This window comes from Simochromis diagramma, unplaced genomic scaffold (assembly GCF_900408965.1).
Source record: "Simochromis diagramma unplaced genomic scaffold, fSimDia1.1 OVJJ01000389.1, whole genome shotgun sequence".
NCBI classification, from domain to species: domain Eukaryota; kingdom Metazoa; phylum Chordata; class Actinopteri; order Cichliformes; family Cichlidae; genus Simochromis; species Simochromis diagramma.
The window spans coordinates 904296-926518 of NW_024387227.1; the positions used below are offsets into that span (position 1 = coordinate 904296).

Sequence of the window (22223 nt, forward strand, 5' to 3'; positions counted from 1 at the left end):
CTTGCGCTCTCGTTGGCATGAAGTCATCAGGACACAGAAAATTAGCAGGAGAGTGAGTTCTGACAAAAGGCAAGAGAGATAAAGTAGGAAGGGTGAAAGAGAGCGAGTTCCCAGACCACCAAAAGAAATCAAGCTGGACCCCTGAGACTTTGAAAAAACTCTTATCTTAGGAAATTCATGCTCTGTGCTCACCACCACATGGGAAGGAAAAAAAAGGGAAGGAGGCTGCAGAGTGGCAGTTAAACCAAGGTGCTTAAATTATGTTGCAATCAAAGGTAAAAAGTTTTTTCCCTATAGCTCCTCTTCTTGGAAACGCTACAGTGCAAAAGCAACCAAATTAACCTGATTTTATCAGACTGGTTTGTGGGAAAGCAACCTGTCAGAGTTTATAAAAAGTGAGGGATGACTAGTGAGGGACACGCAGTATGTTTCAAAAGGTGTGTACATGTGAGCACGTGTGACAGTTGTTTCCTGCCAGTTCTCAAATTTCCACAAGTCAGAACTTGATTTCCACGTAAGAGTACAGTGTGTAGGAGTACTTTCTATTGGCTATTGCCTAACTCGCGACCTAATAACAAAGGCCCAACGGCAATCTGGCAGGCAGGTCTGGCAGGCTGCTGTACCTGAACAAGCCAGACAGTGTGTGTGGGAGCAAACACACAGTGAGACACATCAGCATTTTCTGCGAAATGAGCTCATACAAACAGGGACACGAAGTGTCCACTTACTTTAGAGGAGAGAGAAGCTATTATTACATGAAACAGCAAGACCAAAATGTTAACTGTAAGAGTTGAGTGTCGTGTTGTTTTTTCTCAGCCTGGATGCAGCAACTTTGGAAAAAGGAGGGAAAAACAGGGGGTCAGACTGAGAGATGTGAAATCTTTCCTTCAGGGACCGAGTTGCAAAACAAATGTGACGCTTTTTAATGTTCATATTTCTTCACAGCGCCAATAATTTGGTCCAAAACAGAATGAAGAAAATGCAAGAGATCAGATTACTTCACAGAAAGCGTTTAAAGCCCTGTCTATAGCTTTGAGCACTGTTTTGACAATCGAGGGAACAAGCCTCTTACTTACCTTTTAAAGCACTACTAGCAAAGCGTAACAAAAACACTTAAAGATGCAAAATGTGCAGAAGAAGAAAAAACCCCTACAGTCAGAAAAAATCCAGCATCATAATTCTTCTTTTTGAGTGTTTAACAGCACTCCAGCAAGAGTGCTATTCAACATAAGTCAGGCAAGAGTAAAGAGCGGTTAAGAACATGAGAGACGTTAACGCAGAAATCAGCCTCGTATACTTAGTAAAGGGAGAACCTGCCCTGCTACATTCAAGGGAGTAACACTCTTATCTTCGCTGTTTGAATAAAAACTATTCAACTTGTCTGAAGGCGAGGGCTGAACCACGCATATCAAACCAGGCAATCTCTCATTCAACACATGTGGCTGGAAATATATTCTGTTTCCACATGAAAGCTGAAAAAAAATTCTTGCAAAAAAAAAAAAAAAAGCAACAAGTTTTTTTTCAGATATCACAACTAAGTGAAGAAAAATAGATAAATATAGACGTGCACTACAAAGAAGAGCTGCATAGTTACTAAACAAACCTTAGTCTAACAGTCTAACAGTTTTCTAGCCGTTGCTTTTATGAGATCCTGACGATAAAGTGACATGTTGCAGAGTATTTCCCCTGTAGAAGAGAGCGTTTTTTTCCTCTTTTCTTTCTTTCTTTCTTTCTTGCACAGTAAGCTGTTTATTTTACCAGCTTTTCTGTGCACATGAATGCGTTGAAGTGCGACAGAGAGAGAAAGAAAGAGAGTTAGTGCAGAGAGTTCTGTGACTTCCTGACCTCTTCATGTAAAACAGTATGTGGTTCGCTGTCAGTGACTAAAACAAAGATATGCCCGCCTGCACGTCTGCACAGTCCCCACAAATTCTTTGAAAAGATTAGTGCGCTTTATTTTTGCCTCGATAGTCCTGCATAAGGAAGCTGTGGGACACTGGAAAAAGCATGCATTGTAAAAAATATTGTGGTTTATTTGACTAAGCAACCTAGTTTACAATATGAGATGGTAGGAGATGCACTTAAAAAGCCCCAGCAAAGTTTAAAAGGCCGAATGCAGTTCAAATGCAAAAAAAGACGAAAAAAATACCCAGAAAGAAAAAAATCATCGTCATACGCATTAAAAAAAAATTCTGGTGGTGTGAAGCCACAGTGGACAGAATTACCTGAAAAGGGCCTCCCCCTCTGCACCTGAACAATCAAACAGGAGAGTGATGGAAAACCATGTGCACCCAAGGTGTCAGGCAGAGGTTTGGACTGCCCTGTCAGTAGAATCGAGAGTCTCCTCTTGTCTGAAAACCCACATACTTGGTTGGTACTGAATTTACTCACCAGAAATCTTCAAAGTTTGACACAGTGGGAGGTTAGAAACCACAAGTTTTGTCTGGTTGGCACAGCTCTGAGTAAAACAGCATCCAGACAACCTTTCTCTGATTTCAATTTGATTTTTGTCTCTCTCTCTTTTTTTTGTTTCAACTTCAAAAGCTAGGAAAATTGAGCACTGATAACACTAAGTCAACCTGAGGTCAGATCAGGAGAGAGGCAAAATTAACATAAGTACGAATAAATCAAAGAAAATGCACCTCCCTCTTTAAAAGAGACAAAAACAAAACAAAACCGAGGCTGTTCTCTAATCCTAAAATGTCCTGCTAATCATAAATTTAATTTATTCTATTGAAAGGAGTCTCGCAGAAATACACCCCCACACACACATTTAAAAAAAAAATCTGAATTGGTGCTCTTACTACACACAAAAAGAAAAAAACCCAAAGGTTTTTGTTTTCAGTGATGCTACCAAATATCGCGATAATCTTGCTTACACACCAAAACATGTCCATAAAGTGATAAACGGTCTGTCAAGGCAAATCAAATAAAACTGGCTGACCTCTAGTATCGCACTGATCAGTGCTGCTGTCTGCTCGCAGATAACTGACTGGATGCCACGATTACATGTACGATTTAACTGCAGCTTCCTGATCATGATTGGTCTTTGTACTTGTTGGTTTATTAAGGCTATCCAAAGCAGCTAATGTTCAGACAAGATAATGAACCGAATGACAGCAACACACACACGCGCGCACGGGGTACAGCACGGTCCACTCACCCTGCTTCTCCTGTTTTGGTTCAGAGTCTTCAGTGTCCGCTAAATGACCAAGAAGTGACAGTGGCAGTGACATGAGCAGAGACTACTGTGAGTGAGCGTGTGTGTGTGTGTGTGTGTGTGGTCATGTTTTTCCTCAGGAAGTGATGACCAATAGAAAGGGAACTACACACACATTTTCTCCTTCTGACAGAGTCTGGGCTCAGCAAAAGTTCAGACAGCAAACTATCATGTGGTCTGTGTGTGTGTCTGTGTGTGTGGTTTTATTGTCAGTTTTATATGTGTCATTCATTTTTATATATTTTTATGTGCGCATGTCGCTGCTGTATTAAATAGACAGTGCATATTTGTGTATGTGTGGCCATGTGCTTCAAGTTGTTTTCTTGTATACAGTTTTTCTTCTAGTTTCATGTGTCTAAGTGTGTGTATGTGTGTGTGTGTGTGTGAGGTGGTAGACATCAGATGCAGATGATTTCCTGTTGCTACACACTGACAGGCAAGCTCATCATGCCTCTTTGGTTGCACTTCTCTCCCTCCGCTCAGTCACTCAGTGTCGATGTGACCATGGTGACGCACTCGCTCCTCATGCAATTTCTAACCCAAGAACATTAACATGAACATAATAGTTCCCTGATTTGATTTCTTACAAGAAAAGCACCGCTGTTTAACCTCATGAGCTGGGGTCAGACGCTCACTATCTCTTTTGTTGTTGAGATTTAATCTGAACAGATTTCAACAATGTAGCAAACTCCTCAATACAACAGATGTGCTGTATAGTTCAGTCTCTGTATGCACAAATACATGGCACTGATAGATTATTCCAGCTCTTTACAGCACACTGTTTTTCTTGTGTGACTCCAAATTGGTTTATAGACAGATTCTGTTTGATTTCAGTTTATCTGTTGTCTGTTTCAATTATATATTAAAGAAAGAACTGAAATTTTCATCTCTCATTATGAGAAATTCGACCAAATTCACGTTCCAAAGCCAAGTAATAGAGAAGTGGTTTCTTCTTTCAGCTTCCATCTGCAATTGTACATCATGTGACTCCACAAGAATGCACAAATCGCAACTTAACCTAGAAAAATTATCTCCAAAAAGGCATTTAGCATATCAAAAAAGAGACAAGTGATTGACATACTAAAAAAAATCCAGAGACAGAGTCTCTGTTTGCATATTAACATCAAACAGTCATTGACAGCCTGTCATTTTGGCCCTAAGGGTCAAGTCTGGAGAGGTAGGAGGAGAGTGGTTTAGTTTGAAACTTTCACAGTTAGTGTGTGCAGAGGAAACAACCGGTCCTTCCAACAATATAGTGAATGACCCAAATATTTTCTAAGAACTAAAGTCTTCAGTTCTTATAAAGATTAAAAAACAAAATAAAGCAAAAATACTTTTAAAAAATGTAAAAATGGTTAGATCAGAGTGAATTTTACAAGCACTGGGCAGATTTAAAATGCAGCATTTGTGCTTGTAAATATCATTTTTCATGTAAAATAACTTATTTTTTGAGGCCATTCACATCTTAATCTAACAACTCATACACTACAAGGTGGCTGCCCACACATTCGCAGATATACCACCGGGATTAACAATTCGAACGAGACAGAGAACTGTAGTTTTGACGGTACAAACCTCAGGTACAACTTGAAACTGTCTCTGAGAAACCTCAGGTGTGTGGGGGGAAATTGTTGAAAATGACTCACTGACCATATCATACAACTGTTTTTCCATTTATCAAGAGACTAGGTTTTGTGTCTTTGTACATCATGGTATACGTGTTTCTGTATATATCATACGTGCTGATACTCATATAAGTTGGTTTAACCAATATTAAACAGAGATTTCTTTGTATATATGAAATCAATCGTTAGAAAATGATGCTATTCATTGTGAATTTAATGTGAGACTTGTCTTTGTAGCCAAGGTGTTGAGATGTACTAGCTTAAAATAATGGCTACCATAGAGGAGAACATTTGTACAGGCTCAGTTTTATGTGCATATTTTATGATTCGGCTTGCATTATAGCAAATGCCAGGGTGCAACGATGGCACTGATTTGACCCAAAAAAACCCAAGAACTGCAGTAGGAAATTATCTTCTTTACCTAGACATTAGAACACAATGTGGCAGATTTGTCAGAACAACTGTCCCGCTGGGGCACAATATGCAAATTACCTACTTCATATCTGCATATGCGAAAGTGAAAGTGGCATAATACTTAATTTCTGTGTTCATTCTGAGTGTTTACACTGAAAAATGCATAATTAATGCATAATTGTTCTTACGTTCTTGCTGCCAGCTCTCTAAACATTTTGGAGCTGCATTATGTAACTAGCACAAATGTGGCATTAGCTCAGTGAGGGCGGGGTAGTACATGCTTGAACACTAGCTATAAACTATGAACACATGTGCGAAAACCACACATGAGAATGACTGGTCAATACGTGGATTAGTGTCATAGCTGGTTACGACATGAACCTAAATGACCAGTTTGGTATTTCAGAGGACGTGATTTTTGACTGAGATGATCAAACAAGAGCTAGAACTCGCAGACAGTTAGCTTAAGTTAGCATGAAAACAGGAAATGGAGAAGCATCAAGGATGTCTATGTCTAAAAATAAAAACACCTACCAGTACCGCTAAAGCTTACTAAATGAAATGTGTCACTACTTGGAGAAATGTAAATCATAAGCTGTAACAACAATAAATGGACTGTTTTACCAAAAATGTTAAACTACTCTTTTAATTCTTAGCTGCAGACTGATAAGATTAGGTGAAAAAATTATTTATTCCAATGAGATAATACAGTAGTCCCTCGTTAATCGCGGGAGTTACTTTCTAAAAATAACCTGCAATAGTCAGCTTTATTTTTTTACAATTATTATAGATGTTTTTAGTTTGTAAAACCCCTCACTACACACTTTATACACTTTTTTCAGACAGGCATGAACATTTTTACATCTTTCTCTCTTGTTTAAACACTCTCAAAGTTCAAACCTTCGTAGAAAAATAACTCCAGTATTATAGAATGAAACCAACTTCAGAGACACTGCTAGTGATCGATGATTTATGTAAATTTGACAAGCTGAATGCATTCTGTACTGGACAGGAGACACGGGACAGAGGAGCTTGATTGACAATGGTCTACAGCCGATCGGGACGCAGAACACAATGCGCTCTATCAAAAAAAAAAAAAAAAAGCATGCAAAATTGCACTAAAAAAAAAATCCACGAAACGGCGAGGCTGCGAAAGGTGAACCGCGATATTGCAAGGGACCACTGTACTAGTTTACCTCTTTCTCGCCATTTTTAGGCAGTTTGGTTTTTAACGATAGTATATCACACTTGTGCAACAGCAGTCATACAACATCGCCCTGCCAACACCAGATGCATTTGGTTTTGCTCATAGTATCCCTTCCGCTGATCAGTCATCATATCAGCTATCCTTAAAATATCATTCTATTTATTATCCACTCAACAATCATAATGAGTAACCACATTTTGCTTGGCCTGGGTCCCAGTAAAAATATATTCATTCTTATATACCAAATATTTTCGCTCATATGACTCTATAACGTTGAAAAGGTCGCTGTCATTCTCTGCAATGGCTTGGCAGAATCACCCATGCACACACATCTGTACACACAGCGATGTTCAAAATATGTTTTCATTGTGTCAAATGACAGTGCGGCTCCTATAGCACTGGACGCTCTTGATCGTATTAAACATAGTGAGATGTGCAAGGACGCATACACAATATGCTGCGTTTGTTTGTTGCTTATATGTTGCAAGAAAAATAAGAAATGGGAAACGATGTACAAAGGGATCAGCAGATGTTTCAAAACCTAGACATCGCCTTGGTTCAAAAAAATTGTTGCAAAAGTTGTGCGATGTCTGCAGTGTTTCCTTGCCATGTGCTCAAGATCCTTCTAAAACATCTCCTGGATGCCCTTCTCGGATTTTCTTGCAAGGGTAAGTGTGCATGCAAGAACTGTTTTACATTTGACTTTTGACAGTTAGAGTACAACGAAACAAACGAAAAAAATTCTCGCTTGCTGAAAGAGCGAGAACTGTTTGAGTGAGAAGAGGGCAACCTAAACTCAAGAGCTCTTGATCTGAAGACCATATTCTATCTTACTGATCTACTCAACTTATTAAATAAAGCACACTACTGAGTTATATTGCTGGCATTTGGAGGCAGAGAGATAAACACAGATGCATACGTTCATCATACAACATATAAGACAGAAGAATTTACATGTCAGAAATACATTTTTGCAAGCTCATTTTTTAAAGGGTGGGGGGCAATCTGGTAATACTAGTTTTTTATGAGCAGGAAATGTTTTGGATTTCATAATCAAATAAGCTGTCAATCAGATACTGTTGTATTATAAATATTAAACAAAGGAACATTCATTTGCCTTCTTTATCACAATACATATCAAGCCACTGGTGGCGACACAGTGGTGCAGTGGTTAGCACCGACATGCCACAGCAAGAAGGTTCTTGGTTCTAATCTCCTGGGTGGCTTAGGCCTTACTGTCTATAGTTTGCATGTCCTCCCTGTCCCTGCATGGATTTCCCCTCAAGATACAGCCCTTCTCTCTGTGTGAGCCCTCCAGCAGACTAGCAACCTGTCCAGAGTATATGTCTGTGAAGGTTCTCAGTCATCCAGGTCATCGTAGTCAAAGGAGCTTGTAAAGAAAAGCGTCTGGACTTCTTTAAGTTGCTTCTTAAAGAAGAAGCTTCAGAACTGAACTGAAGAACTGAAGAAGCTTCTCGGATGAGAGGTGAAAGGTCTTCAAGCAACTTAAAGAAGTCCAGACGCTTTTCTTTACAAGCTCCTTTGACTATCCAGAGTACACCCTCCCACTATTAGCCGCCACAGGCTCTGTGACACTAAGTTGGATGGATGACTGATATTTATGTAAATGGACACAAAATCAACGTCCATGTATGCATCTCCAGGTCAGCTTTCTTGAGATAACAACGTTTCATCTGCTGTGTTTGCTGGTTAGTAGGCTATACATAAACACATGGGAAAAGCCAAACAAAGAGCGATAGAGCACCTGCCTTGTTTTTTTTTTAAGCTGTAATGCTTTTTATGTATGCATCTGCTTCCATATATGCTTCTGTTTTTAGAATCATGAGTTTTCACAATAATTTGAGGACATGAACTCTCACCCAGTTCCTTTAAATAGCTATGAGTTAATGGTTGATGAGTCCCCTGAGCCTCAAGATCTTCCTCAGTGGTTAAGGGGAAGGAGTGGTTGCATGTTGTCATGGTCACAAACACACAGATTTTTACACATCCACTCGCAAATACTACCTGTGTGAGCAATGGTGTCACATGTACAAGACATGTATGTAAGGACATGTGTGCACAGCATAAATGGAGCACGGCCCGGGGCACTCCTTTCCTTTATGAGAAGAGAACAAAGTCAGACTTTATCTATCTTTGTTGCACAGTCCAGACACATGTGTTTCAGACATCTAGCACTGAAAACATGAAACAGGTTAAAAAAAAAAACAAAAAAACAAAAGGATGGAGCAAGAATAAAAACAATGAGGATAATATGACAAACAAGGACAGTGGGATCACTGCTTCATGCTGTGACACATGTGCCTATATGATGATCACGTACGTTAATCATCACTCTATATGCTTATGATCCCAGCTGTGAAAGTCATGTGAGAATACGCACAAGCAATGATTTATTGCTAAACTTGTGTGTTGATAAACAGTGAGAAGGAGGGTGATATGGTAGGAAAGGGGAGAGGTGCAATGTGGGAAGGGTCATGCCCTGTTCCTCGAAGCGGAGAGGAAAAGACGGGAGTGTGCTCCCGTCAGCTGCACTTAACTGGACAATAACAAAGCGACACATGACGTGAATCTCATTCAAAAGACGCACTGTAAATATGAGTGCCAGGAAAGGTGTATGCAGAAAGAAACATCACAAAATTTCTGTGAGGGGTAAAGGACGTATAAGAAGAAGGTCAGAGTTGGCTCAGGAGGCGTGTGCTCTCTACCACACGCTGGACTGGTGGCAAAGATAAATGTATATTCATGAACAGGAGTGTAAGACTGGATGAAACACTGTCCAGTCCTTGGCATGCTGTTATGTTTTTGGCAGCTTAATGTTTTAATGCTACTTGAAAGCATTTCACCATGAACGCTAAGCAGCCAAACACATGTAAGTGCAAATAACAAGTGGACATTTACATTCAAACATTGAATATCTAAAAATCACTGACATAACGCTTTAGACTTGAGTCAACTGTAAAAAACAATGATTGTTTATCATTTTTTTAAAAACAGTTTAAACTATTAGCCAGATCTGGCAGTGATGACTTCACTGGTAACTTGCGCCTGGTGTACCCCTCCTCTTGCCCTGTGAAAGCTGAGATAGACTCCAGTTTGATGAGAGCTTACCCAACACTAAAGATATTCACAGAGATTAATGACAAAATTGGTTGATAAGCACGACAAATAAATTCAGATGGAAACTTTTTCACCCCTTCTTGGAGAGGTGAAAAAAAAATTCCATAAAGACGCAAGCTACTGGCAGTTGTTGTTCCTGTTTTATTTTTTTTTTTTAGGTTATTTGGCATTTGGTTATGATTAGCCAATTTTAAATTGAGGAGGTGGATTGCAGAAATCAGCCAGATCATTCAGAGAAGAATCTGAACTGGATATGGCATTAAGCAATGCCATATCCAGTAAACCCAAAAAGCACCCGATGCACATCAAGTATGAGTCAGTTTTCAAGTTCCCAATAGAGACCAGATTTTGACCTGATGAGATGCTTTTTGCTCCCACATCTTTTTAAAAGGGAAATTAGGACAGAGGTTACTAGATATCCCTACAGTCTGTTGAATAATTTCTGTGTTAAAGTGCATTGGCAAGAAAATCCTTCTTGCGTGTGTATGGCAGTATATGTGTGTAACTGTGCGACTGGACGTGCGTGTTTTGTGTCTTTGGGACTGATTGTGCCAGACTCCCATGAGGCCTCAGAAGCTCCAGGTTCAGTTTGTTCCAGTTGTTTTCAAGTCATTAATTTAACTTTTTTTTTGTCTGACAGGATGCAGAGGTAAATCTGAGGATGGGTCCTTTCCCTGGGTAGTTCCAGGTCATCAGCTATAAGAAAGCTAAATTAGGAAGGAGAATCCTGATGGGGTATATCTACATGCAAACGATACTCTTGTAACACAGTATAATTTATTATTCTACTAAAGTCAGTATCGATTTGCTGTGTTCATAATTTCTGCAAGTTGTTTTAACATTTTCATAGTAATGTTCTTATCTAACGGTTTACAATGCAGTCGCTGGCTAAGGCTCTAACTGCTGTAAAATGTTCATGTATTTTGCGTGAATTATTAGAATTAATAATGAGAAATTACACAGTGGACCATATTATGAATCTGGATTGACTGGAAACCAAATCCCCCTCTAACCTCAGCCTCATGTTGCATTTTTTTTCTCCGACAATGACTATTTTTGGCTCAAGATGCAGGATTAGTGTCTCAACAATGTTGGCTAAATGCAATGTAAGTCTGAGATTTGTACTGACTGTTCTGGCTCAGTAGGTTAGAACATGGTGTTAGTAATGTCAGAGTTTCACGCAGGTCATCTGTTGTCTTGTACTCACCACTAAAACACCTAGAAGGGCTAGTCAACAGATTACCAGGTTAATGTCCACAACTATTTTTGCACCATAATGGGAAGAGCTCCTAATGTTACAGCACCAGTTTTTTTCTTCAATAATACCCTTTTTGTTGGACTGGTAAAGGAGGATTCTGTCATGGTCCTGGGTCTTGGACACAGTTTTTGAGTTTGTTATCGTCTTGTTTTTCATTCTTTGGAATTTAAGAGATCTTTTAGTTTTAGTTCTGTATTAGTTAGTCTTGAGTTTTGTATTCTCAAGTTCATCTGAGTTTGTTTTTTTCAAGTTGAAAAACTTGTTTTATTATGTTACTCGTCTTTCATGCCTACTCTGTTCCTGGTCTCATCTCTGTCTCTGTGTTCTATCTGGTTTCCCTGTCCTTTCATGTTAATTCATCTGTGGACGAGTTCCTGTGCCAAGTTCATGTGTCTCAGTCTAGATCTCAGTTTGTGTTGTTTCCTGTTTTATTTTGATAGTCTCCTTACTGATGTAGAGTTTAGTTTTGCTTACCCTGTCTCATCAGTCAGATTCTTTTCAGCTGTGTTTCCCCATGTGTCCTCTCTGCTTTAGCTTCTCCCTGTGTATATCTTGTATTCGTCCCCCTTGGTGTGTGCGTTTCCATAACCCTATCAGTCCATCCATTTATCCCCCACTCTGTACAGTAATTTGGTTAGTTAGTTGTTTCTTTCCAGCTGTGATGCACTTTGGGTCCAGTCTCTGCCTGACACACACCTGCCTCACATGACAGATTCCAGTATTTCTTTGTGTTTTTATATCACTTAGTAAGGTATATACTCAGTAAGGTTTCTCCCAGTATCACCTGTAACTAGGGCTGCCACAAACGATTATTTTGATAGTCGACTAGTCACCGATTATTTTTGCGATTACTCGACTAATCAGATCATGCATCCATTGGACGTAAAACGTACAGCTTATTGCACCAGCAGCATCTGCTCTTATATAACTATCATTAGCTTACAGCTTTAAGTGTTTAAGGTATGTGCTAACTAAAAATAAAGACAAGATGATAGTTTATTAAATTTTAATGAAATTTGCAGATTGTTTCGGTGAAGTTTAATAAACTCCTTGCTCTCTAAAGTATAACGGGACACCGGAGTATATTCTCGAGCATCTCACACTTCTGATAATCAGTTGTCTTCTTGACGTTTATTCAGCTGTGTAAAAACTATAATTTTAATCTCAGCCAAAACCGATTTACTCAGGAACAAATAAAATACTAAAAAAAGCCAAATAATAACATTTTGAACTTATCTAAGTGACTTATATATATTTAACCTGAGTAGCGTAAGACGGCGGTGGGTTTGAAAATGATCTGCCGGGAGTCCGATGTTCTCACGGGCTCTAGTGAGCCTTGCCCCCGGCTAGCTATCGAGCTAGTGGGTAACAGGTGTCTCCGAAAACGTCAGAGCGCTTTTGATAGTATGTGGTGTCTTGATAAACTGAGCAGATATTTGAGGTTTATACAGTTACATTCTCGCCTGAAAATATGTTAAACGTTTATTTTGTGACCCAGAAAGAATAATAAGAGTAATATTAAAACTAACTAGCTGCTGCCATTGTTGTAAACTGAGCTGGGCTGCGCTATGAATTCTGGGACACAGCTTCTTCTTCTTCGAGGTTTAACGGCAGCTGGCATCCTTGTACATGCAGTGCTGCCATCTTCTGTTTTAGTCCGCTATTACACTCTTAAATCCTACTACTTATTCCTGCGTCTTTTGGGATCTTACAAAGCTTCAAACGACGCGTCGACTATTAAATCAGTCGTCGACGATTTTGATAGTCGACGTAATCGTGACTAGTCGACTAATCGTGGCAGCCCTACCTGTAACAATACAATTGTACCATTATAAAAAAAAGAAAGGATATCAATCGTGAACATCCAAGGCCATCCTCAATCATCCAGGCAAGGAAATCAAAAAAATCTGAATCAACTTTTTGGGCTGAACATTCAAAGTATCATGCAGCCAACAGATTAGCTAAACAGTGTCATTTGAAACCAATAAACAGATTAAATATGAACATACCATTAATAAAGCATTACTCCATCCAAGTATGAGCATAGACAGTCTAAAAGATGGCTGTAGCTTTTGGGGTCTGAAAAGTGGAGCCAATGCGTACATGCCTTTAACTTGCACTCAACGATGGCCATCAGGGGAGAAACTTGTAATTGAAGCCTATGGGAAAACGACTGGAAGTATTTAGCTTACAGACTCAAGAACTCATTTTATTTAATATAAATATTAAATAAAAAAATCATTGAAAATAAAATTGACCGTGCTGTATTTCAGAAATGAGGAATATATGCGGAACGCTCATTGTCTAATGACTTGGGATCGACCGCCATTAGAGAAAAGGCATGCAGTTTCACAGTCAGAACCAGCTCTCATTGCATCCGGTTTCAAAATACCAAGATGGCAGCGGTGAAAATGCTTATCTTGAAGCCTCAAATAGGGACTTCAAAAATAAACACATGACGTCACGGCAGTTCCATCCAGTATGAGTTTGATCAAAGCTGAACCAAGAAGTTTCTCCAAACTTTAGGAAGTCCGGGTAAAATTGTACTTGGGTATCTTTTCGCTAAAAATTACTTTTGTTAAAAGGCTCTACGAATATTGCAACGCAATAGTTTACTGGTTGGCTACCTCCATGATGTATGTCAGATAAAACCACTGTGTTCCAGACATACCGTCTCTTCGTTTTCAAGCATGTGAAAGTTGATAACAGATTAGCAGATGATTGAGCAGGGGTAATCTTAACGATCAATAAATCGTTTCTCAATATTCAGGGTAAAATGAATTTTTGCAGAGAACTCTAAATTAATAACAATCAGTAGATTAATCCATGACAATAACAATAGTAAACAATAGTAAAGATATATGACAGTAAAGGCTGGATAGGTCGACAGATCTCTAATAAAATTAGGGCCTTTATTAGGGCTTTAATACGAGCCCCAGGAAAACGTGATTTCTCATGTTCACAGTCTAAAATTGAGGCTGCAATTTTAAGCGGGCATCAGAAGAGAAATACCTGAAAGGCATCATGTTTACACTTGGCAACTAAAACATGTTCCCTTACCACACAAACACAGATGTATTTAGGACAGCATGTAAAGAAATGAGAAACATGAGTCACTTCTCAGGTAGCAGGTGTTGTTGTGATTTAGGAATCATTGTGAGAGTGATAATGCGAACAGGTGCTGTGGTTGCAAAAAGTTTATTTTGCCGAAGGTTCTGTCGACTCAATTTGCATTGTTTAAAAAACCCACATCTAACACATTCGGCATGCTAAACGTCAGACTCAATCTTCTGATTCAGTCTAAGAAATGGTGAAATGTTAACCAGAGGGAAGCTTTGACATTTCCCAAATATACAGTTGATGTTGATCAGCTCTAAATATACAATAATGTAAAAATATGACCCCGCAAAAATGGGCTAAAAATCAAGTAACTCATAATGCTTATCAATACAAATAAAATCAGTATAGAAATCAACAAAGGCACAAATTTTACAGCAAAGAGGAGGGGACACTGGTTTGAAGAAAGGGAGACCAGACATATAAGTTTAACTAGTAAAGCAGAATTTTTCATTCGTAAATAACCTGCTTGTGCCATGACATGGTTGTCAGTAGAATTCTGCAGCCGAAATGTTGCTTTAAACTTACAGTAAATGGTGAAATGATTGGCCTTGAAGTTAATAATTACACCCAATTGAAAAAACAAATACATGACCTTAAGGCTAAACTGCGTCAAATACGCATGTCATCAGATAAAAGGAAATCAAACAGGCACTTTTGAAAAACACAGTCAGAATAAGTTAATCTGATATATAGTAAACAAACCAAAGTGTTGGTGGTGTAGAAACAAAAGTGGTTAATTATCTGTGGGCTGTATAGGAACGTGCCATTCTCTTTTATCTGGATTTTATGCAGACACAAATGCGCACACTGTCTTCCTTCCTTTCATGCAGTGATTATGCTTGGCTCTTAGCGAGGTTTTGTAACATTTTAAAACCGCTGGATAGTGGAGCGGCAACTCTCTCATCATAGATTTCAAATTAACACAGATTTTCAAGAACTAAGGCAATTCTCTGTGCGGAGGTGTTTTTAAGAGGCTGAACTTTGTCTCTGTGGCTTTGTGCAGAAGTATATCATCTACGGAAAGTCAAACAAGACTTTCAGCACGTGTGATGGACAACAAAAACATAGCATGGTATCTTGAGGCACTCCTTTCATTTATGGCAACTAAGCAAAGTCCAAATCTATCACAGTCATTCTCTCACACGCACCAACACACACACACACGCCTCACTTCAGCAGTTATATAACCCGACAGGCAATAATGCACTGATTGATGATGTATCAACATACTCAATTGTGTAGTGTCGGATTTTAAGCAGCGTATGCAGAGATTACAGGCTAATTTCACCAAAGATATGAGATATTTCTCTAACTGATTAAAGTTCCCGGAGATTTTAGACACAAATATTTGAATCTGTTTGCGTATCAGACACAGCGAAACAAAAGATTCAAAAAGCTAACAAAAAGTCTTTGTCAAACAGAGTATTACCAAACTTACATGACAGCAACGCAAATGACTTCAACAAAATGTTGTAAACCCAGTAAAACAATATTACAGCATGAATCTAGGAGTTAATCAGAAAAAAATAATCTTTTTATAACTTGTCATATTTTAAGTTCTCTTATTTTAAAATAGCCGTATTACATCAAGGGTCACGTTGCATGGACGTTTAATCTGTGAGATCATTCTGCTAAATGTCTAATAATTCACAGGATCAGTTTGAGCACGAATGCTGCTGTTACTTGAGATCACCTTTAAAAATGTACTACTGCTACTTTTAAATAAAATAACTCCTCTTTTTTTTGTCGACACCGTTTCTCTGACTTTCTGACTTAATGGTTAAAAATATATTGCTGCTGATTTTCCACTATCTTTATCTTTGCTGAATATTATGATAAAACATGACTGCTTCAGCTCATTTACTACCACTGACATGTACTTACTTGGGGAGCTGTTTTTACACTTGCCATAGATTGATTCCCAGTCTTTGGTTTTGAGGGTCAACGTACCGTGACAATAAAGCTGCTGTGATTTTAAATATAACATATAATAGTCTCAGAGGAAAGTAAACAGACCAAACACATGAAATGTCTTGTGTATGTAAATAGCAAACTAAGTTTTCAACCAAAAGTTGTGATTTGCAAGATATAATGGATAAAATGGTGATTGTTGCTGTTCTAAAATGTCTCTGAACATTATGAGACGACTGACATGAAGATCATACAAAGCGATGAGGAAAACAGTTGAACTTATTGTGACACTCTTACGCTTTACACGGGGCTCTTACAAGTTTTCTCACCATGTGTCATTACTGAGTCTTAAAAGAATACCATAAAGACATCACCTATCACACAGCCGTGCAGCAAGCCTCAAAGAGAAACGAGTGTTTAACTCTGAGCTCCAGTCAGCAATATTGCTGAGTCACCACCATTATTTTCCTGTCAATTCCAAGAACACAAAACTGCCTGAAGCGTGTGTGACATATCCACAAATTCCACATATGACACAAAAAGTATAGACTTCACAGAAGTACACATCCAAGAATGTATTGTATAGGCCCTGTAAAAAGCCTATTTTACTCAGATAAATGCTTATGGAGGTATTCAACAAAGTTTCTCAGCACGACATACACAGAAACAAACAAAGCATTCCTCGCACTCACCAGAGAGGCTGTGGTCAGTTTGATGGGTAAAATCTCTGCCTGGTGTTTGCATGTCAAGCTCACACTCACACTACGGCCTTCAGGCACACTATGGCCCAACACCTGACTTTGTGTCAGTTGTCAGTCCTGTGGCCGCCCCCCGCCCCCCCCGTCATTGCCACCCCCAAACTGTGTGCCACAGCCATCCTGTCACACTGTAGGCTACCTGTGCGTGTCGACCTTAACATTTACATCGGGGACAATACGCACAAATAAAACCTGATTTAGACACAGCTGGATAAATCAACAAGTCTTCAGCTGGGATCTACCTGTTTAAACTACTTTTTAATCAAATCACCCTTTTTTGGCTCACGTGCACGAATATTTAATATCAGATTAGACTGCAACAGTGTAATATTAACCCAGTCTTCATTAATTTAAATAACTTTTCTCCCCCTACGGGTGCTTTCCTGTATTTTCTCACCCAGCCCAGCAACCGCAACACTCAGCGCGGCAGACTCTGTGCCGACCGGAAGGTGACTGACCTGATCGGTGTGTTGAGGCGCAGAGGAGACAGCGCACACTCTCTGTTTCTGAAGCTGGATGGTTTGTCTTTTATTTTCGGTGGTGTTAAATTTCTTTCAAAACTCGAAAAAAAACCCCAAACAAACAACGGAAAACCCAAACAAACCGTGGCGTCCGCAACGTGCGCACGGGAGCGCGGCGTCAAAGAGGTCCGGTGTGTTTGCTGTGCGGTTTTCTGCTCAAACAGCAGCAGCAGCTGTGGTCGTGTCTGCCTGCCTCTCTCGCTCTCTCTCCTCCCTCTCAACACAACCGATCGGGATCTTGAGGACACAGGCAGAGGCATCAAATTACCCATTATAGTGGATTTTCTCAGTTGTTTGCCCCATATGGGAGAAACAGGTAATGTAAAATTCAGACCTAAAAGTGTTGTTTCTTAGGTGTTTAGCCATGTGGAACAAATAACTTAAAGGAATAGTTCCACCTTTTCAGCAAAGCACATATTCACTTTCTTGCCTAACTTACAGGTAGCTAAGATAGTTTGATATAATTTTGACTATAGGAAAGAGCTCAGTGGGTTACCTTAGACCAAAGACTGCTAAAAGAAAAGAAAAAAAATCACATTTTGGTATGGTTAAAAACTAATAAAATCCACTTACCACTTGTGAGAAGCTCCTCTAACTAAGACGCACCAATAGTAAACTGCATTCGTATATCGTTTACCTGCTATGTGTCACGCTAGTTTTTTTTTCCGGGAACTGTGTATGGAACAAGTGAGTTTCTTTAAAGTATTGTTCCCCTCCAAGAACTAGTTCGGCTTTTTGATACTGGTTTTGCAGATTAAGCAAGTAAGGCTACATTTTATTTGGTAAGGTTTTTTTTTTTTTAAGTTTATAAAAAAAAAAATATATATATATATATATATATTTATTTATTTATTTTTAGTAAGACAACCAGTTGAACATGGCAAGAAAAATTCATTTCAGGTTAATGTAATTTATATATCGTGATTCACTAGAATCGTTATAAAACATACTCCATTACTCAATTACACGTACTTAAACTTTGACAGTTTTCATTATGGAGGCACACACTGAGAAGTCATAGCTTGGATTAACTCTCTTGTTTGATATTATTGGATCACTAATACTGATGCATTCACGTGTAAGCACGGGTTTGTTGATGTAGTTTCTTAAGGTGGGGCTCGTTTTAGTTCCAGTACTGGTCGGTAGCTTAATCGAAAACAGTGCAACGTGTTTTCTAAGCTGACGTCTTGTGTACATCAAATCTGAAAGCTAACTTGTAACTACTTCATTAGTAGCAGCTGTACTAAACTGTTAACCACCTAATTTAAATTTCGATATTAAGTTCATTCCCCAATAATAGTGAATTGTTCCTTTGATACTCAGTCACTTGACAGTAAGTGGTTGCTTGTTTTGTTGCTGTCTGTCGGGCTCCCCCCCTCTTAGTCACTTAGTTTACCAGTGATGACTATCGGGCTGATTACAGTCATATTTCTGACATCACAGTCTTTGGTCTCAGAAGACGGGACTGAATTCAACTGCTGAAAGACAACAGGGTGATCATTTGACTGTGCAATTAAGTCATCTAGTTCACTAGGAAATCCTGCGAGTGTCGTTTAGCAGATAACATCCTGTCGACCCTCTCATGTGTTTACTGAAGCTGAAATTGTACTCTGCTGCATCACTTAGTTCATGAAACGCCATCCGGACAGTCAGCTAGCCTGCTGAAACTCAGCTTAGTGCAAAAACAGGTGCACAATGAATAGTAAGTTTGCCTGCGTGCTGCATCTTTTTAGACTTTGTTGTAGATTTAAGGATCTTCAACTAACGTCAACACAAAGCTCGCTCTGTTTGTAACTGTAAACTAGACACAGAATCTAAGGGCTACTTTTAATTTTTTTACTCTGCTGACTGAAAGCAGATGCGGTTCATATTTTTTAACACCCTTATCTTGAAATCACATTTTGTTATATCTGACTACATATCGGATGTTGAACTGCTGTAAATACCCTACTTACCACAGACTGAAGGAGCTATTCTTAAGATTACGAATGAAACATCTCAGCACTCATGGTGCAGGTGGGTGTTTAGACTGAAATGTGCCATTGCATGAGTACAGCTGGCTAAACAAAACCCATGAACAAACCCACATATTAGATTTTGTTTTAAACATTTACCAGTGCTGAAATGTACAACAGCCCAATAGGTACAAAGAGGCCTGTAGAAAACACACAAAGCAATAAAGCTGCCCCCCACCCCCTTTTTTTTGGTCAAAGTGTCATTTGACCAGAGTCTGACCTGTTGGGGCTGCTCGCTTTGAGGTGGCTATGTATGACGTTGAAACAGCATGCGCAGAACTGCATGTCCTGGTTTGCATTCATGGTTTTTCAGGAAGTTTTTTTTAGCAAACTGTAATCTTTGGTTTGCAATAGAGACCTCTGTTATTAGCCGTCGTCGTGTTACTGTGATTGCAACAAATAAATATGAATCTATAGCATGTGCTGGAATTCTTAGAAGGTCTTTCAATAAAAATGTAACAAGTCCAAAAATTATAGTGGGATTTGTGTCAAAACCAAACTAAAGCAAATGTGTGAACAGATACCTGGTGGTGTTACTTCTCAAACTTCAAGGTAGAATCTCTGTGAGGAGACTTTTCAACCTGCTTTTGAAGCAATTCAACGCAACCGATGTTAAGCCCTGCCACTCACTGCTCAACACTGCAATCAATTCTAAAAAAAACCAAAAAACTCTTTCAAATGCAGGTAAATGCAGCTGTTAATTTTGCTACCCTGTGAGTGCAACAGTAAGCTTCAGTTTAGCTGCCTTTGATCTATTATAACTCAGTATGGTGGACTGAGACAGCTGCTACACTTTGGTTATTTACACACACACGCGCGCACACACACACTTACACATATTCTCTCACTCTGTCTCACATGCATAACATCCTCCCCATGCAGAATTTCTTTCTTTTTTTGCAGAGATAAAAAAAAATGACACCCCTGAGAGTTTGGCTGTTACAAACAAAGCAAAGCAATAATTTCTGATTGTTTATACAGTCGAATCCCAGCAGACTGGAGCTCTGGTATCTGAAAATGTTCATCATCAAAGTACTTGTGTATCTTAACAGGGCTCTCCTACGCTGTCGTGATTATTATAAAGTGGAAAAGACTTGTCATTTTTCAGGCTTAGGAGGGGTGCAAGCTGCTCAAAAATCAACGTGGCTTTTAGTGAGGAAATTGAAACCCTCACAGTTAACGTTATGACAGAAGAAATCGGCCAAACTGGCTTGATTTGTCCCTCCATGCTCGTATGTATGGGATGACAAATGAACTAAATCTTTAGATTATAACATTTAATCTCCCATCTCTCCCTCCAGCAGGTTGGGATGAGCACCAAGACAAACAGGATTTGGCTAGTATAGGCTTGCTTGGTGAGTTAGCCGCCCACATAAATGTCCCTTTGAGCAACGTGATGGAGACGTTCCCACAGATCTCTGTTGACTGGTTGCCCCATGGACCAAGAGCCAAAAGCAAAGTGTGTTTCCTCTGTCTTCACTGTGCATACTGTATACATGTTATCAGCGCTGGCAGACTTTGTTGAAGAACTGGTTCTGTTTTTAATTTTAAAAAGAGCGATCTTAATAAATCGTTTATTCTTGACATTACCTTGAAACCCTTTGCGATGTAGATGAAGCATCTGATTATGTCAGATTTTTTTATGCTGCATACAGTAAACACACTGTCTGCATCTTTACACAACAGAGAGGAAAAAAAAAGTTGTTTCACGCAAAAGTATTGTGGTTTATGTTAAAGGCTAAAGTGGCACATGTGAAAAGGGCCCTTCCGCCACTCGCCTTCTTAAAGCGTGACAAAAGCGTGACATTAAAGGCAGGATATGAAAGAAGAACAGGATGAGGAAAATATGACAAAGAACTTTTTTTTTTAAAGTGTCATTAATATGTGTTTTTACACACGTCTGTATGTATAAGTAATGTTTTTAGAGAAATGTTTAGAGATGTTTTAGAGATATTTATATGTAAGGTATTTTTAAAGAGTGTAATAAATAATTATAAAATGCTAATCTTGAGAAATGGCAAGTACACAATTGACAGCACTTCCACATATACACAGTGCCATCTGCTGCCTCACATGAGAAAATTCAACCCAGTGCCTCTTAAATAAAACACCACAAGACATCAATAATTCACACTTCGCTCGCTTAAATTTATGTGATGGTACTGGCAAATGATCATTTTTCTACTTTTAAGTTTTCCTAAAATGTAAATATTGTGCTGCCTGTGTAAGATATAACGCTCTACAATGTTTTGATATACAGTAAGCCTTCTGGCATTGCTAGATTTGTTAGGGAGACTCTGTTGTGGATGTCTTAGTATTTTTCATCTAAAGGAAAATAAATATATATGCTGAGAGCAAAATGACATACCAACAAATTAAACAATGTATCTCAGTAAAGATTTTCAGTGTGAATATTTCTAAGAGCGTGACGAATGAATGTGGGACCCTCTTAGCTGATGTCTGTCAGTAGCAGTAGGCTGTGCCACGTGTGCTTTTTTAAAAAAAAAACATTTATCTGGTAAATTAGGGTGTAGTTCTTCACACTGGGGCAAATCTGTTGAGTTCACAATTCAACAGATACAACAACAGATGCTTTTAACAGTCATGTGTCTTAAAGCTTAAAGTCCTTTTAATCACTTTAATCAAAGCTTTGTCTTGTGATATGTGGTATGTCTCAAATTTCCTGCTAGACAAGCCATGCCAGTGCATACAGCTCTTCAGACGTCCATGTGACACAATCACATGGACGTCGGTGACACCTAAGTCAAAATCTTGTCTTAGCAGTTGCATATTTTGTTTTTAACTTACTCACAGCGGTTTCAATGTTGCAGTATTTTAGGATTGGTGACATGGTAATAGAGACAGCTGATGAGCTGTGGCAATCCTTAAAGGGAGGAAGCGAAAGAAGAAGAAACTTACTTTTTTTCAGGTTTGTAGTTTGAAATCAGAAGAAGCAGTGGTTGTGGCGAACTTGGTTTTAGTCTGCTCAACAGCAGCTTTTTTAATTAGACTTTCCCTGACTGGTGAATATCCACA

General features: G+C 38.9%; 1 protein-coding gene across 5 annotated transcripts in view; it reads right to left on the reverse strand.

Moving 5' to 3' along the window:
• pparg (peroxisome proliferator-activated receptor gamma) overlaps positions 1–17376 on the reverse strand; it is a 42909-nt gene extending 25533 nt beyond the window's left edge. The window contains exon 1 of one of the 5 annotated variants that reach the window (XM_040052233.1): positions 3164–6097. In XM_040052233.1, the coding sequence (XP_039908167.1) occupies positions 3164–3236 (73 nt within the window). In that variant the 5' untranslated portion in view covers positions 3237–6097. Of the gene's footprint in view, positions 1–1076; positions 1526–3163; positions 6098–16585; positions 16711–17109 lie in introns of those variants that run through there. The other 4 variants (XM_040052237.1, XM_040052236.1, XM_040052234.1 and 1 more) reach the window with 4 other exon arrangements.
• Between the last annotated feature and the right edge of the window lie 4847 nt (positions 17377–22223).